Raw genomic sequence first — 17,798 nt, 5'->3', positions numbered from 1 at the left:
ATAAATCTTCACTGTATTGATGGGACTCTTTTAGCTTTAATTCCAAGGGGGAAATCTAATTTTGGGTTCTTACATGGATCTCTCATATTTTCTTGTTACAGCTATTATTTTTGTGAATAGTCAACATTTACTGAGCTTCCTAGCTTCCTACCGTCACTTCATTTAAGCTTCTCAATTACCCAACGAGTTAAGTATCTTTCTTTTCTTGAAGAGGAAGCTGAAGCATGGAGCTTAGTTCATTTGCCTGAGGACACACAGCTAGAAAGTGGCTTTTCTGAGAAAGAGACCTAATCTCAGGTCTCTTTGACCCCAAACCACTATGCTACACTGCCATCTAGGTAGGCAAGAAAGCAGGCAGCTAGTCAAATGGTATCAGCTCAGATGTCTATCATCCAGCATTGAGATGGGAGGTGAACTTCATTCTCAAAGTAGATGCAGCTTTAGGAAAAGAAAGGTGCACACTGGGGGCCAAGTACCCTGGCTCACATCTATAATTCCAGCCCTTTGGGAGGGTGAAGTAGGAAGATTGCTTGAGCCCAAGAGTTCGAGACCAGCCTAGACAATATAGCAAGACTGTGTCTCTTCAAAAATTTAAAAATTAGCCAGGTATGGAGGCACACCTTAGTTCAAGCTACTCAGGAGGCTAAGGCATTAGGATCATCTGAGCCCCAAGAGTTCAATTGCACCACTGCACTCTAGCCTAGGTGACAGAACAAGACCTGTCTCAGAAAAAAAAAAAAAAGAAAAGAAAAGAAAACAAAAGAAAGAAGGAAGGAAGGAAGGAAGGAAGGAAGGAAGGAAGGAAGGAAGGAAGGAAGGAAGGAAGGAAGGAAAAAAGGGTACAAACTGGGAATCAGCAATATTGGGACCAAGGTTGTGAGCCCAGTCTTTTCCAAAGGCTCTACCTTGATGGGGGGAAAGAAAGTACAATGCCATACCACCAAGAAAAGTTACATGGTCCTCAAAGCCAGGAAGAAGACTAGAAGGATGGAATGATGCATCTTGACCTCTGTTCGTTCAGGTTGTCAATCTTCCCTAAGGCTGTCTGAAGTCACTGGCAGAGAGGCAGAGAGAAAGTATCCAAAGAAGGAGGGCCCTGGCTACTTTCAGACCCTCCTCAACAAAAACAAAGGGTTTCTACTTCTACTCTCAAGAAGGGTATTGATTTTAAAACCCACCTAGGAAACTATCATGCCAACCATCAAACATGCTCTCACTGCTCCAGATCACTTGCCATTCAGTTAGGTGGATGTTCACATTGATCTCATTGCTATTAACCAGCATCAACAGTCCTACACCGAAATCTACCTTTACTTCTTCAAACAGAATCACTGGCTACTTGTTCTATCAGCTCTACTTCACATTTCCTAACCGAAACCTTCAACACTGGTGGAAACCAGAAACTCACCCCTTTTCAGGAAATGAGAATGCTATGAAATGCATGCACAGTCAGGTGGCAAGGACGGGGAAGATTCCAAATGTCCTGAGGTTTTAGTCACCTTTCCCAACCTCTGGAAATTGGTGAATTGGCCAAAGCCAACTTAGAAACACAATCCTCTACAAAAATTCAAGCTTTTTCCCCCCCACAGCTGGAATTGTGCCACTTTTCCAAATGTTCCAGGGCATCTTTGAAAGGAAAAGGCAGGCACAGAGCAATAAAGGGACATATCTAGAATCTGGCCCTGGCTCTGCCACTAGCTGGCCAAGTGCACTGGGCACAGTCCTTAAACATCTGTAAAACGAAGGCATCTATGGGTATCTTTCAACTGTGGGCCTATTATCCTCATTTTGGGCTCTCTGGAATCATTTTCACATGGCCTATGTATTCTATTCTGAAATTTTTCAAACTCTCTCTATGTTCCCTTTTTCCTGTCAGCTCCAACTCTTGGAACATCTGCACTGAGGACCCTGGAAAATCATTTAATTCCCTTAACCAATGAAGCAACTGATCACCCAGTAAGAGGGAAGCCCCGCTCTGGGCTCTGACCATCCATGTCCAGCACCCTTCTCAACACACAGCCCACTCCACCATTCCACTTGTCTCCAAATGTCACAGATCCCAACACAAATCCTGTGGTTGTTGCTCCAGCATTCCTTCCACTCTCCTACCTTGTCCAGTAGCCATGTGGTCAGGAGAAGCTAACACCATTAACCTGACCCCTTGTCCCAGAAATGGGTAATCCTATCTCCTACCCCTGCCACAGTGATTGGTCTAAGAAACCTGGGCCCAAGTCAAGCATGGCATTCTCCTGGCCAAAGGGATTGGTTAAAAGAATGGCTAAGTTTCCTGATACCATCTAGGAATGAAGACTCTGCACCTTCTGAGAGAGCTATTGAAAGTCAATTCTCTTTTTCCTCATCTAGAAAGGATGATGTTTAGATAGGAAGGATGGAACCACTGCAGCCATTTGCCCCCATGACAAAAGCTGGACTTGGGATAAAACATACACCACACGAGGCAGAGGGGAACTACATAAAGGCACTGTATATTTGATGATGCTACTCAGTCACTGAATCAAACCACTTCTGAAAATCACTGTATTAGTTTGCTAGAGCTGCCATAACAAAATACCACAGACTGAGTACCTTAAACCACAGAAATATATTTTCTCACAATTCTGGAGGCTGGAAGTTCAAGACCAAGGTGCTGGCAGGGTTGGTCTCTTCTGAGGCCTCTCTCCTTAGCTTGCAGATGGCTACCTTCTCACTGCCTCGTCACAGGGCAATCATGTCCCTAGTTTTTCTCTGTGTGTTCTAATCTCCTCTTCTTACACGGGCACCAGTCAGATTGGATTAGGGCCCACCCTAACAGACTCATTTTAATTTAATTGCTTCATCAAGGCTATATCTCCAAATACAATCACATTCTGGGGTACTAGGGGTTAAGACTTCATATGAATTTGGAGGAGACAGAATTCAGCCCATGGTACCTGTCTTACCTCTGTACCTTCTGCTACTTGAGCCAATGAATCTCCTTCACTGTATAAGCCAGTTCAAAATGCATTATCTGTTTCTTGTAATATAAATACCCAACTGATATAAATATACCAAAGATCACACAAAAAGCAAATCTATAGTTACATCGGAAAAACCTCCCAATTAACACTAAAAAGTAAAACCAGCTCCCTTATGCTCTTACCACTTCAACCAGAAACCACCAAGGTGGTTCCCCTCCCAAGGCCACCAACCAAAAACTCAGGGCATAGTTTCCCCCTCAGAGCTTTGCAGTCGCATGCAGCCTTCCCACTGAGAGAGGCTTCAGAAGGGAGCTTTAGCACAAAACCCCCTTCTCTATCCCTCCATGGCAACATCAGAGACAAGGAAAATAATGGTAATACCTCCCAAAAGTTAGAATCTCTTTTCAGTACAGACTGTTACTTGTTTAAAAATCAGTGAATTAGCAGGTCCAGCAATGATCATCAATGGGTGCTCACATCACAGATGTTGTATGTCTCCTGAAGGAAGTACACACCAACTCCCATGAAATATACTTGCAAAAATATATCTATCAAACCTATACCTGATCAAACCTATAGATTTAACTACCATTTTACAAGAAACATAAAGGATAGAGGGACATGTCACAAAATGCAACAGAAATGCAGGCAGCAAAATCTAGTGTGGAGACCCCAGAAGACCTGTTTACTCAACAAATGAATTACAAAGTGAAAAAGAGGTAGAGGAGAAACTCATAGATTAAAACAGACTTAGGAGACAAATCAACCAATTGCAATATGTGGACCTTATTTGGGCCTTGATTTGAAGAAACAGAATAGCATATTTAAGGGATCATCAAGGAAATTTGAATGTTGATTATTTGATTGTATTATATTACAGAATTATTGCTAATACATTTTGGTTGTGGTTTGGTATCATGGTTAGGTTTTTTAATGAATCCTAAACTTTTAGAGATATATATGAAAATGTGGCTGGGCACGGTGGATCAAGCCTGTAATCCCAGCACTTTGGGAGGCCGAGACGGGCGGATCACAAGGTCAGGAGATCGAGACCATCCTGGCTAACACGGTGAAACCCCGTCTCTACTAAAAAATACAAAAACCTAGCTGGGCGAGGTGGCGGGCGTCTGTAGTCCCAGCTACTCGGGAGGCTGAGGCAGGAGAATGGCGTGAACCCAGGAGGCGGAGCTTGCAGTGAGCTGAGATCTGGCCACTGTACTCCAGTCTGGGCAACAAAGCGAGACTCTGTCTCAACAAAAAAAAAAGAAAAGAAAAGAAAATGTACAGATGATATGACACAATGTCAGATTTGCTTCAAAATAATCTGAGCAGGAGAATAGGGAGACGTTTGCTTTAAAATAATCTGAGCAGGACAATAGGGAGACTGGTAGAAGGAACAAGATTGGCCATGAGTGGTTCATGGTCGAATGTGGGTAAGGGATCCATGGCAATCCATTATACTATTCTCTCCTTTTGTGTGTTTTTGGAAGTTTTCACAACAACAAAAAAAATATAATGACTAGATAGGACCCAAAGATGAAGGAGAGTCTAAGTCCTTTGCCAAAGTTCTAGTGTCATTTCCAATACAGCTTGCTTACCAACACATTTTACATAAATTTCCCCAGTTACCTTCACAGAATCTTCCATTTGGCATATCTTCTTTCCAAATGTTACTGGAATTTCTGAAGCATGGAACAAGTATGCTCTCCAAAGGATTACATTAAGAAGTTCCATTCAGAACATACTACAGAAACTCACAGCAAACATTAATCGGTGGCCTGTGTGTCATGCATTTGTTGCTGCTTGTGCAACCCGAGTCTTTAGAAATTTATTCACCCTAATTTCTACAATCTTAGTAGAAGGCCTTTCTCAGCCTGACACCAAAGACAGAAACCATAACAACAGATTAGCCACATAAACATGTAAAAGTTCAGTGGATTGAAACCCTCGTGCTTTCATATAACATACTGAGAAAGGCATTTGCCAGACTTGAGAGAAAAACAGATTAATACCTTTAGTATTAAAAAAAAAAAAAACCTACCATCCCTATTTTTTAAATTAGCAGAAGCCCTGGGCAGGTAATTTACAAAAGAAAGGAACTAATTTAGGATTGGCAGATACAATACAAGATACTCCATTGAATTTCAATTTCAGATAAACAATGAATAATTTTTATGTGGGTCATACTTACACTAAAACATAATCTGTTGTTTATCTGAAATTCCAACTTACCTGGACATTCTGTATTTTTACTTTCCAACTTTGGAAATCTTAAACCGACAACGACTAAATTGGAAAGGATGAAGAAGAACCTCATTCATGATCATCCAGGGAGGGCAAGGACGACAGGCAAGCAGAGGCCTGGGGAGGGCAGAGAGGAGCACTAACGCTGGCAAGCACAGGCCAGGAGAAGGGAGCAGCAGCCCCTCCTGGCCCTCAGGAGGGTAGGAGGGAGAGGCCAGCAGATGCAGTCCGGGGAGTAGGGAGGGAAGAGGAATTGCAACTTTGGTTAAACACCCCTGAGCCGTCCTTCAGAGGAAAGGAAAGGCATGCTCAGCTTCATACAGCTGAGAACCCCTTCCAGAAGCATCACTTTTAATATTTGTTCTTAAACACTGTTTGTGATCTATCTAAATGCATTTTAATATCTTATGAAAAATGTATAATGTATTACTTAATATATCAAAAAGGAATTTAAGAATCTATGTATTCACCACCCAATTTTAAGACAGACAATATTACCATTCAATCCAAGCCTTCAATGTGTCCCCTCATGACATATTCCAGTTTGCCCTACTTAACCATTAACCTGAGCTCCACACAGCATTCATCACTGCCCTTAATTTTATCTTACATTTTTTACATCTAAACAATATAGCTTTTGCATGCTTTCAACCTTTATGTAAATAATAGCATTAGGTATTATTCTGCAATTTGCCTTTTCATGCAACATTGGTGAAATTAATCTTCAATAATTGTATAGCTTTAGATTAGTCGTTTCCAGTGTTGTGTAAGAGTCCATTATTTGCATATACTTTAATTTATTTTTCTATTCTTCTGTTGGTGGTCATTTAGCTAATTTCCAATGTTTTCCTACCACCAGAAAATGCTGCTATGAACAGTCTTGAACGTATCTCTCCATATACATTAGAGTTTCTCCAGGGTATGTACCAGAGCAGAATTACAAGGTCAAAGGGTGTGTACAACTTCAACTGTAATTCTACAAAGTTATACTAATTTATATTCCCACCAGTAGCAATAAATATATTTTTTACAGTTATGTCCTGCTGAGGTTAATTGAAAACTCTCCTTTAAAGCAGCCTGAGCTCAAAGCATGTTGAAAATGAGCAGTCCTGGTACTAACAGTTACTAGCCCTAAAAATTAGCCCAACATGAATACAGGCCAATTGTGTCAGATGTAGATTGAATCCCAGGGTGACTCAGGAATCAGGCTGGACTGAGATAGGTTTAGGGGGCATTTTTCAATCATGCATGTTTTAATCTTTATTATTTTGCTCTAGAATTAAAAAATGCTCATTGTAAACAAAATTGTGTTAATAGTCACCAAAATGCATCTCTTGGAAATTGAACATCCCCATGATCACCACCACTAACAGCATGACAAATAATCTACATAATTTTTTAATATATAAACTGACTTTTTTACCTAAAAGGGATCATCTGTTCCCTTTTTTGCATATTATTTCTTTTTACTATCCAATATAGCTTTACAAGGAAAGAAATCATCTACCTGTATTGAAAATTCTATTATTCAATAAACATTTATTAAGCACCTGCTTTCGGGCAGGATGGAGTCTATAAAGAAAATTAAGCGACTTCATCATTAAGAGGCTCCTACCCTAAAGGAAAGAAACTGACAGATGCTGGTCATAATGATGGCCTCAACTGTAAAGCACTTTCTATGAGCCAGGCACTGTACCAGGCCCTTAATAAACGTGGTAGGCAGGATAATGCCCCCCACAAAGATGTCCATGTGCTAATCCTAATAATGCTATGTTACAGGGCAAGGAGGTTTGTTCTAATCAGCTAAACTTAAAATAAGGAGATTACTCTGAATTATCTGGGTGGGCTCAGTGTAATCACAAGAGTCCTTAAATGGCAAAGAGGGACACAGAAAATTCAGAACCAGAGAGACCCTGGCAGCATAAGGAAAGATTTGGCCAACCATTGCTAACTTTGAAGGTGAAAGGGACCACAAACCAAGGAATGCAGGCAGATTCCAGAGGCTGGAAAAGGCAAGAAAACAGAGTCTCTCCTACAGCTCCAGAAAGGAACTCAGTCCTGCTGATTTTTTTAGCCCATTAAGAGCCGTGTCAGACTTCTGATCTCTAGAAATTTGTGTTGTTTAAGCCACTAAGTTTGTGTTCATTTGTCATAGCAGCAATAGGAAGCTAATACAAGGCACATCATCCATTTTCCCCACCACCCTAGAAAAGAGGTGCTGTGACCTCCAATGGACAAATCAGGGAACAGAGGACCGAAGAGGCCAAAGTACTAGCCCAGATGCCCAACAGCAGAGCCAGACTCACACTTGAGTCTGTCTGCCTCTGAGCCTATGCTGAGGCTGCTCCTGGTTGGCTGGGATACAGGGAAGATGGTGACACATGCCATCATAGGGGTAAGCAAATGATTCTTTGCTTAAAGGAAACTGAGAGAATTCATCCTGGGACCAATCTAGAAGGACTGCATGGAGGTAGCATCTGAACCTTTTGAATGATGGGCAGGATTCTGACAGACAGAAATGGGGAAGGAAGGAGAGATCAGGAAGTACAGTGGTTCAGCCCTGCTGAGGTCTAGGGCACATAGGGGTATCCAGCAGGAGGTAAGGTTGGACACGCTGGTCAGAGTCCAGCACTGTCCAATATGATAGCCACCAACCACAGGTGGCTATTAACATTCATATTTACATTAATTTAATTTAATTTAAAATTCAGGTCCTCAGTGTACTAACCACGTTTCAAATGTTCAATAGCCACATGTGGCTAATATTGGACAGTGCAGTTATAAACCATGTCCATCCTTGTGGAAAGTTCTATGGATGAAGGGAAGTCACTGGCATCATCGTTTTTAAGCAGGTCACTGGCACTTTGGAAGGAGGAAGTGAAGGAGTAACGCATGTTCTTTTATAACACTCCCTATCTCATTCTTTTATTTGTTACCTACAATGTGTCCTCTCCCCAGGGGCTTAGCAGAAGTTTCAAGAATAAATGCATAATGAACATCCATAAAAATTATTTAAAACTCCCAGCACTGCCTTAGAATGCATATCTAGTTCTAAAAATAAGCCACTCTGGGAAGTAGGTCCAATTTTTCTCCACTGTCAATACTTTTTTTTAAAAAAAAAGGCTTTCAGTCCTTATCTTATAGAATCCAACGAACACTGTAGTGTAAAATAGTTTTTAAGGAGGCGAGGCATAGTTGTTCAGATCTCTAGATAATTTGTCAGGTTTCAAAACACATTACGCCTGACCTCATGGAACTTTGCTCAGTCCCAGTGCTCTCTGGTGGTGGGAAAGGCTCTGCTGAGATAAGAGCTGCCTTCCCTGTCTTAGAAAGGCTGCCCCATTCTGACTCAAAAAAAGGATGCTGAAATCAACCAAGGTGATGTCCAGGAAGGATGCAGAGCTCCATACCTAACGAGCTTAGATGTGGCCAAAGGTAAGATTATTTTGTGATCTAGCAACTGAATTCTGAATGATGTTGGATGCAAAAGAAAACCCTATAGTCACCTATGTTGCTTTGGGGTCTTCATGGGGACAGTTGGAAGTGATCCATGGCAATCCAATCTCTGGACCTCTCGGTGACTCATGGCTCACGCAGAGCACGTACTGTACAAATCTAACCCTGTTTGGTGGCCTCACAAGCAGCTCCAATTGATTTCTCATCTGCAACTCAACCTTTGTCCTCCCCAAACATGGAAGGAGGGGGCCCTCCACACTGACATCCTCCACCACTAGCAGCAATACCAGAACTTGGCGGCCTAAACAATAAATCTCTATGTGGCCCAGAGAGAAAGGGTACCCTGTACCTGCTAAGCAGGATCATGCATCCCACCCCCAGCTCCTGAAAAAGGTGGTGAGGGGAGGTTGGCATGAAGACAGGCATCAAACTAGAAACAGGCCTTCCCCTAACCCAGACACTACCTCCACCCACAGGCCCCACTGGCTCCACTGGCAAATAAAGTTTCTAACCCAAGCATCAGCTCATGAACCCTTCCACGCTGCAGGGTGAATCACCCTAAGCAAGGAAAAGGGAAGATTGCCCACTGCCAGCTTAGCTTTACAAATGAGCCCTTAAGCCACCTGATGCAGACGTTTATGCCAGGGCCTGGGTCTGCTCGGGGTCTAGAAGCCAAAATCACTCCCCAGTGGGGTTATTTTAGATAGAGACACATGCACATCTTGAAAGGGGGAGAAGGAAGCAGAAGGTGGCAAGAAAGGAGTCCGTTACTCTGGGAATTTTTGTTTGTTTGATCTCACATGCAAAGAATTGAATTAATTATAATCTTTGGCTCATGACACACTCAACATTGGTTTATGCAGGGCTCACTTTTTTATCAGCTATTAGATCTTGAATAATGGACAAATGCCTTTAGGCCCATCCTCCCTCTCCCCAAAAAGGTAGAGTATCAACACCAACCCACACCAACCATATGGTTTTACCCATTCTATCCCCCTGCCTCACCCTAACTTCACCCTGAATCTGTATCCATCATTACTTTACTTTGCTTTTCATAGCATTTTCTTGTAGCTGCACGTATTCCTAAAAAAATTTTTTTTAATTTTACTTATTTATAAGTTTATTTTTTAAATGTCATGCTGTATCTTTTGGTAATTTTCTTTCACTTAATATCATATTGCCAAGACTTATCCATATTTTTGCATGTCACTGTTGCTCACTTGTTTTGGCTGAGTATAATTTTACACTGTGAATTCATCACAGTTTACTCATCTGCCCTCCCACTGATGAGCATCTGGGCTCTTTCCAGGTATGTGACTTTGTAAACATACTTGCACAGGACATGAGTTTCTCCTGGGCACATATAGCCGAAGTGGAATTGCTGGGCCATAGAAATGTGAATACTCAACTTCAGAAGATAATTAGATCATATCAATTCTTTTCTATTTTGATTGCATTTCCTAGAGATTCTAAAATGATTGTTTCCTCTTCCTGTCCTCCTCAATTTTGTTTCTATAAATTTCACATGTCAGCTCCACCAAAATGTTTAAATCTGGTCCTTGGCCTAACACTTGAGTAGCACTTCAGCTAAATCCCCCCATATGGAAAAGAAAGATTCTTGTCAGGGGCACAGATAATAGGAAAAGCATCTAAGCAGACACAAGGACCTACCCTGGACCAGATGCTGGGGTGGGCTAGTCAAATGGAAGGAAACAGTTTAGAAGCTGTTTCACTCTTGGCAAATGCAAGATACAAAAAAAAAAGCCAGTTTCCCTATTCAAATTTGCATATTCAGTCTCTCATCCCCCACCTTCCTGTAACTACCAAGCACACTTATTTTTAAACAAAGAACAAAAACCCAAAAATGGAAAAGCCAGTTTGTAAATAACCAATTTCAGGTTTAAACAACAGCAGGGTCCAGGTTGGACATCATTATGCAGTCCACTTCATTTCAATATATATTTACAGAATGCTTTACAATGTGACAAGCACCCTGATGAATGAGGTCTCTATTCTGCCCTCAAGGGGCTTGCAGATTTGTCCATTTACCAAAACAGATCATGCATGAATTGCTAAAGGGGTCACTTAGTGCTAAGAAGAGGAAGATGCTGGCCTGATACTAAGATGCTTACTGCAAGAGGATTAATACAAGTTAGAATGCAAGTGGACCAGATACAGAAGTTGTTCAAAGGAGAGAGTAATCATTCCTAAGCAAAAAGAATGCTCTGTAGAAAAGTTCCTAGAGAGTAATGTTGGATCTGGGTTTTGAAGAATGAATCAAGTGACCAAGAGGTGAGAAAAGCAATAACAAATACCTAAAACATTTAAGAAATCAGTTTCAGGTTGAAGAATACACAAATGAATGGAAAGGGACATCACGTTCATGAACTGGAATAGCAAATGTTGTGAAAATGTCTATACTTCCCAAAGCAATCTACAGATTCAGTGCAATCCCTATAAAAATACTAAGATGTTCTTCATAGAAATAGAAAAAAAAAACCCTAAAATTTTGTAGAACCACAAAAGACCCTGAATAGCCAAAGCAAAGTAAAAAGTAACAAGAACAAAGCTGGAGGCATCACACTATATGACTTCAAAATAAACTACAAAGCTATAGAACCAAGACAGCATGGTACTGGCATAAAAACAGACATGTAGACCAATGGAACAGAATACAGAGCCCAAAAATAAATCCACACAATTACAGCCAACTGATTTCAACAAAGGTACCAAGAACACACAATGGGGAAAGGAAAATCTTCAATAAATGGTGTTAGGAAAACTGGATATCCACATGCAGAAGAATGAAATTAGACCCTCATCTCTCACTATATACAAAAATCAACTCAAATGAATTAAAGACTTAAATGTAAGATCCAAAACTGTGACACTATTAAAAGAAAACATACGGGGAAAGCTCCATGACATTGGTTTGGGGACCTCAAAAGCACAAGCAACGAAAGCAAAAATAGACAAATGAAATTATACCAGACGAAAAAGCTTCTGCACAGGAAGGAAAACAGTTAACCAACTAAAGAGATAACCTAGAGAATGGGAGAACATATTCACAAACTATATATCTGATAAGGAGTTAATATGCAAAGTACACAGAGAACTGAAATCACTCAATAGCAAAAAAACAAAAAACAATGCAATGAAAAAATGGGCAAAAGATCTGAATAGGCATTTCTCAAAAGAAGACATAGAAATGGCCAATAGGTATATTTAAAAATGCTCAACATCACTAATCATCAGGGAAATGCAGTTAAACCACAATGAGATACCACCTCACTCCAGTTAGAATGGCTATTATCAAAAATACAAAAAACAACAAGTGCTGGCAAGGATATGGAGAAAAGGGGGTCCTTACACACTGTTGGTGGGAATGTAAATTAGCCATTATGAGAAACAGTAAAAACATTACTTAAAAAATTAAAAACAGAACGAGCACATGACCCAGCAATCTCACTGCTGGACATTTATCCAAAGGAAATGAAATCAGTATGTTGAAGAAATACCTGTTCTCCCACGTTTATTGCAACATTGTTCACAATAGCCAAGATATGAAATCAACCTAACTGTCCATCAGTGGATGAATGGATAGAGAAAATATGGTATATATACACAAGGAATACTCTTCAGCCGTATAAAAGAATGAAGTCCTATCATTTGCAACAACATGGATAAACCTGGAGGACATTAAGTAAAGTAAACCACCACCGAAGGACAGATACCACGTCATCTCACTCATACGTGGAATCTAAAAAAATTGGTCTCACAGAAGCAGAAAATAGAACAGTGGTTACCAGAGGCTGGGGAATGAAGAGGGGAGAGGGGAAGGAGGGAGGTTGGTCAAAGGGTACATAACTATAGTTAGAGAGGAGTAATAAATCCAAGAGATCTATTGTGTAGCAAAGTGACTATAGTTAGTGACAGGTTATTGTATCCTTGAAAAATGCAAAGAGTGGATGTTAAGTGCTCTCGCCACAAAAATGATAATTATGTGAGGTAATACCATCATTAATTAGCTAGATTTGACTATTTCACAATGTATATACACTTCAAAACATCATGTTGTGCATGATACATACAATACAATGCTATCTGTCAAATTTAAAAAATAAAACTCCATTTCTGACTCAGACCTCTTGATCTTCGCATCATCTCCTATTTCTCACACTTCTTAAATCTAGTTCCTGCCTCCAGACAAAGTAGAATCTGTGATCACTCTTTAACACACATTATCTGCATTTATTTGTTCATTCCACCAACACCAACGAAGTAAATCTTGACAGACGTCTGGCCCTTGCTGAGCTCCAGAGATAAATCCCTGGACAACACAGAAACAGTTCCTGCCTTCACCCAGCTTTCCATCTTCAAGGCAGACACAGAATTTAACAAAGACAGGCAGTTGGCTTGACCATCAGCCAGACGCCATCAGCCAGGGAGAGCCCCTCCCCCATCCCATCATCCCCTGAAACATTTTCAGCAAATTGTGCAGGATTAAAGAAACAGCTCTGCCTCCTCAGTAATTAAAAGAATCCTGACCAACGTCCCAGGTAGCCAAGCGGCCACTCAGAGTTGAGACACTCCAAAATCAGGTGCTTCCTACATAATAGCCTCCAATCTGATACTTGATAGCCGCTGGTTTCCAGAGTCAAACAAATGTCAGGAATTTTATGAAGGAAGGCAGGAAGCAAATAAGGGGGCAAGGACTGGGGTCTAGGCCTCGGGGGAGCTCAATTAGTGAGCCAGATAAAGTTAAACTGAAAGGGCATGCTCTTGGTTTCCTAGAAAGCCAGCTGGAAAAGATGCCAATCCTTAAGCCTCTGTCACTCAAAAGATTAACAGAAGAGACTTAGGAGCGCCCACAGGGAATAATGCAACAAGCCAGATGTTTCTGCTCCTCGGATGACGCCGCTCTCAACAACCAGAGCTACACTTTTGAGGCCACCAATAAGCCATAGAAAAGAACTGGAGTCTTTGGGGATAGGTTGAAATTCGGTCATTTCCCTTAAGTGATACAGATACCAAAAAAAAAAAAATGTTAATAATTTCTCTGCAAACTCCCCTGATGTATCCAGGTTCTGTATTTCTCATCAAGCCATCTCTTTCTTTAACAGAGATGGCAGCACTCAGATGAACACTCGCTACAGCTGCATGGCGGTGGGAAAAGCACACAATCTTTCAATCCATATAAACTGGAAGCTCAGGCAAGTCGATTGGCCACCCTGAGTCTCACTTTATCATCTTCAAAATGGCTTTTAAAAGACCCACCCACTTGTTCTCGTTGGAATAAGAGATCATGTAAAGTGTCCAGCCCAGATGTTCATAAGTGGTAGCTCTTGTTATCTATAAACACAACTAGGTAACCACATGCTCGAGACAGCACCTTCTCCTTGGTACTTTCTAAACACACCAAGATGCGTGTGCGCATGTGTGTGTATGTTTGTGCGTGTATTTGAGTGAGAGAGAGAAAGAGGGAAAAAAAGAAAGAGGGGGAGAGAGAGAGAGAGAAGCAGCTTGGACATACACCAGCCTATTTACAATTCCTGCTTACGTTCCATCACTTCTATCAGATTAATAAACTAGAGGAGCTGGAAGGAACCTAACCATGGTGCCTGATTTCCCCTCAAGTCCCTAGCTTTCCCCTAAAGGTTGCTTCCTCTGATTCCAGGAGGCCAGGAAGGAGAGCCATATGGCTTGAGACTCTAGACAAGCCCAGCAGCAAACAAATGAGCCCCCCACCATTTGTCTCAGGGCCTCTCTCCTTTCGACCCTCCTGTGGGCGGCCATCCAGATTTCAGTCGGGGTGCTCTGGTCTGCATCTCTGTCTTGACTGTTCCTAATTATTGGAGGGAACGCATGGCTCGCCTGACCTCAGAGTTTAAGAGCTCTGAGTCCTAATATCAAACCAAGCAGCTTCATTTAAAAGGCATCCTCATCTGCATCCATAAAAGTCACTCCCGGAGCCCTTACTTGCCCCAGCTTTGGGAATGCCTGCTGTCGAGGATTTATGACACGCCCTGGATCTAATCTGCCACACTTTAACTGCTGCTGTTGCACATCTGGTCATAAAAGCAAGGGCTGGCCCAACACGGGGACAAACACTTTTCTTTCCTAAGTGGCTGCAAATCTGATCTCACAGTGATAGCTGGGCTTGGATGTAATCAACCCAGCATCTGGGCAGTCTTTAAGACTTGTCAAGCATTACAAGACTTTTCCTCCACACGACAGCTATAAAGATGATTCTCATATAGCAAAAGCTATGAATAAACAACCTGCAATCTGAACAGGTGGTAAAAGGCTAGGCCCAAGGATGTTCAGGAAAGGAACCACGAGTTGGTTGAGCCAACCTTGTTTTCGCAAAGATCCTAGCTATTTTCACATGGACTCTTAGGCTGCCAGTTAAGAAGCAATTGCCCTGACATAAACTGATGCTTGGCCAAAGATTGCCTGGATTAAGTTTAGTCGAAAGAACCACTAGGTGGTTTAATAGTACATGTTTTAAGGCAGTGAAATTCTTTATTAGACCAATTGGTAGGGAGTGTTGGGGGGATAATCTAGACCAGAAATGAACACAATGCTGTCGGTTCCAGGAGATTTTACAATGCCCTGGACAATCTGTCCTGTGCACAGAATTGGCAGGTTTCATGCCGTTCAGAAACTCCAATCAGACCAAGGTTCAACAAGTAATTCAACCTCCCAGCACTGAACCCAGGGGAAGAGACCCCTGAACATTGCGCAACTCTCCCCTCCCACCTCTCTACAGTACCCCACCTCTGACCCTCTTCCAGTGCCTGCCCGGCAGGAGGGGACATTAAAATTATCTGCTGTGGGTTTTACGAGCAGTGATCGCTTTTTAAAACAACAACACAAGGTCCTTGTGTGGCTCGCGGGTAACCTAAAACTCTCCAGGCAGAGCTGCACCCACCCGCCCCCCTCAACCCCCGCCGCCTGCCAACAACGCCAGCGCGCTGGACCTGGCGCAGCGTGGGACCACAAGGAAGCCCTACATGAGCGGAGAGCGAGCTTCTCTCCGACGCAGGAGGCACCTCTGAGGGTCTTGAGCAAAATGCAGGGGAGAAGAGATTGGGAAAGAAAATCCACCAGTGACAGTTCGGGGGCAGGGGAGGGATGGTGCTGCAAGAAAGGGAGGGGTGGTGGCTCCAATGGGAGAAAAAAAAAAATTTCAGCAACTTCACCAACGAAGCCCGCAGGGGACCTGGTAGTAGACAGAGGACAACAGGTCTCTGACATCTCTCTTCCCCCGCCTGCCCCCAGGGATGAGTGGCGAAGCGACCTCGCCTCCCTCCGCAGGTGGGCGCAAAGCTGGGGGCGCACTTACCCTGGGGCCTGTGGTGCGGTGGCCGCGAGCCGGGGACAGCTGCACCAGCACCAGCAGCAAGTGGGGCGTGAGCAGGCGGGCGCAGCGCGCGGGCAGCATGGTGCCAGCCAGGCTGGGGAGCCGGCAGCGAGCGGGGTTCGCGGGCTCCGCGGGGCGCACAGCGCGTCTGGCTTCCTTCCTTCCTTCCTTCGCTCGGGGCCCTCGCGGCGGCGGGAAGCCGGCAGCGGTCCTGCGGCGGGGACTCGCAGAGGCTGCGGGCAGAGGACACAGTCATTAACCGCGCCGGAGGGGAGCTGGAGCGCGAGCGTGTGCTCTGCGCGCGTCGCTAGCTCCGCTCGGCGGGGCCCAGGCAGCGGCAGATTGGACGCCTAAGCCCGGGCCATGGGAATTCCCGTTATAAACCCCCGGGAGGGGCGGGGCGGAGCACGGCGGGCCTGATTGACGGGCCAAGAGGCCTGTTGCAGCCGACCCTCTGGCAGGTGAAAGCCAATGGGAGAGGGGCAAGAGGAGCCGCTAGTGGTCAACCCCCAGCTGAGGAGCTCTGCCGGAGTGGGCCCCGGGAGAGACTGGGATAAAGAGTAACTTTCTCGTGGCACTTCTGCCAGAGGAAGCCTGAGAGAGCCCCAGGAGCCGACACCCACCAGAATGTTCATCTGGCTAATAATAATGCCTTGAGCATGTATATTTCTTAGCTCAAGTTCATGACTGTCCCAACAGCCCGGTGAAGTAGGCAGGGAAAATACTCCTAGCCCCATTTATCAGATGAGAATGCTGTGACACAAAGGCGCCAAGAGATCTGCCTCCCTGCTGCATTTGGGAAGAACAACTGGGAAGTCGCCGGATGACCCGCCCAGGGTGGGCTGTGGCGTTGGAGCGGAGAATGGGAGCATTCACTTCTTTCAAAGACTCTCCCTGGGGGGTGACATCCTGAGTCTCACAGCGGCTGTCCCAGGAGAAGTCGCAAGGGACAAGGGGAAGCGTGTGCTGGGCACTGGTCGCTGGGGAGGGCCACACACAACCTCCCAGCCCTACGGTCCGTGTGATCCAGGATTGGAACTCAGGCATCCTAGCTTCCCACTCTGAACTGGAGGGCAAGGGGCAGCCTCTCTACAGCGCAGCAGCTCTGGAAGAGGCGGGCAGAGAGGCCCTGGTCCCCTGATGGGAGAGAAGGAGGAAAAGCATAGATGAGGAGGAGGTAGTCTGAGGATGCAGAGATCCCAGAGATGGGGTAGAAAAAGGAGAGGAGATCTCTCCCGGGTGCCCGACCCACTTGGAGAGGACAGCTCAGCGGAGCTTCAGTCAGATGTTGGGGGGCTCTGCCCAGGGCCATCCCCGGAGGGCCAGCTTGGGAATGGTCACAGCTGCATCACACGGGCTCCTCAACAGAGCAAGGTGCTCAGCTGCCTTCAATGAGACTGACATCTCCAGGAAATCACAGGGATAAGGGGGGCAAAAGGAAACCCAGAGCGATCTCCTTATGTGGAGAACAACCTTCAGCGCTTACTTCCATCAGTGTGGGCTACTTCGCAGGAAGGGATTATTTTCTATAATTCGATTGTAAGCATCAGTGCCACACTCCTCCTCCCTATCTGGTCTGAGAGGTCCTAAGATTAGCTCTGCTCCCTCAGAGTTTCTCTCCTGGATTCCATGAACCAGCTTCCCACCTGACACCTGAATTCAGTTTTGCCCTCTCCTCACACTGGCCCCATCCAGCCTCCACACAGCAGCCAGTGTGTCTATTTGCTATTTAGAAGCCAGTGATCCTTTTAAGCAGCAAACCGGAACTCACCATT

General features: G+C 44.0%; 1 protein-coding gene across 14 annotated transcripts in view; it reads right to left on the bottom strand.

Annotated features, from left to right (window-relative positions):
• The window catches only part of SMOC1 (SPARC related modular calcium binding 1), a 150,438-nt gene extending 134,063 nt beyond the window's left edge, over positions 1–16,375 (bottom strand). For all 14 annotated transcript variants that reach the window (XM_028851625.2, XM_028851626.2, XM_028851627.2 and 11 more), the window contains exon 1: positions 16,006–16,375. In XM_028851625.2, the coding sequence (XP_028707458.2) occupies positions 16,006–16,104 (99 nt within the window). In that variant the 5' untranslated portion in view covers positions 16,105–16,375. The remainder of the gene's footprint in view (positions 1–16,005) is intronic.
• Positions 16,376–17,798: the final 1,423 nt, after the last annotated feature.

Source organism: Macaca mulatta, chromosome 7 (genome assembly GCF_049350105.2).
Source record: "Macaca mulatta isolate MMU2019108-1 chromosome 7, T2T-MMU8v2.0, whole genome shotgun sequence".
NCBI lineage: Eukaryota > Metazoa > Chordata > Mammalia > Primates > Cercopithecidae > Macaca > Macaca mulatta.
This window is presented reverse-complemented; position numbering and strand designations above follow the sequence as displayed.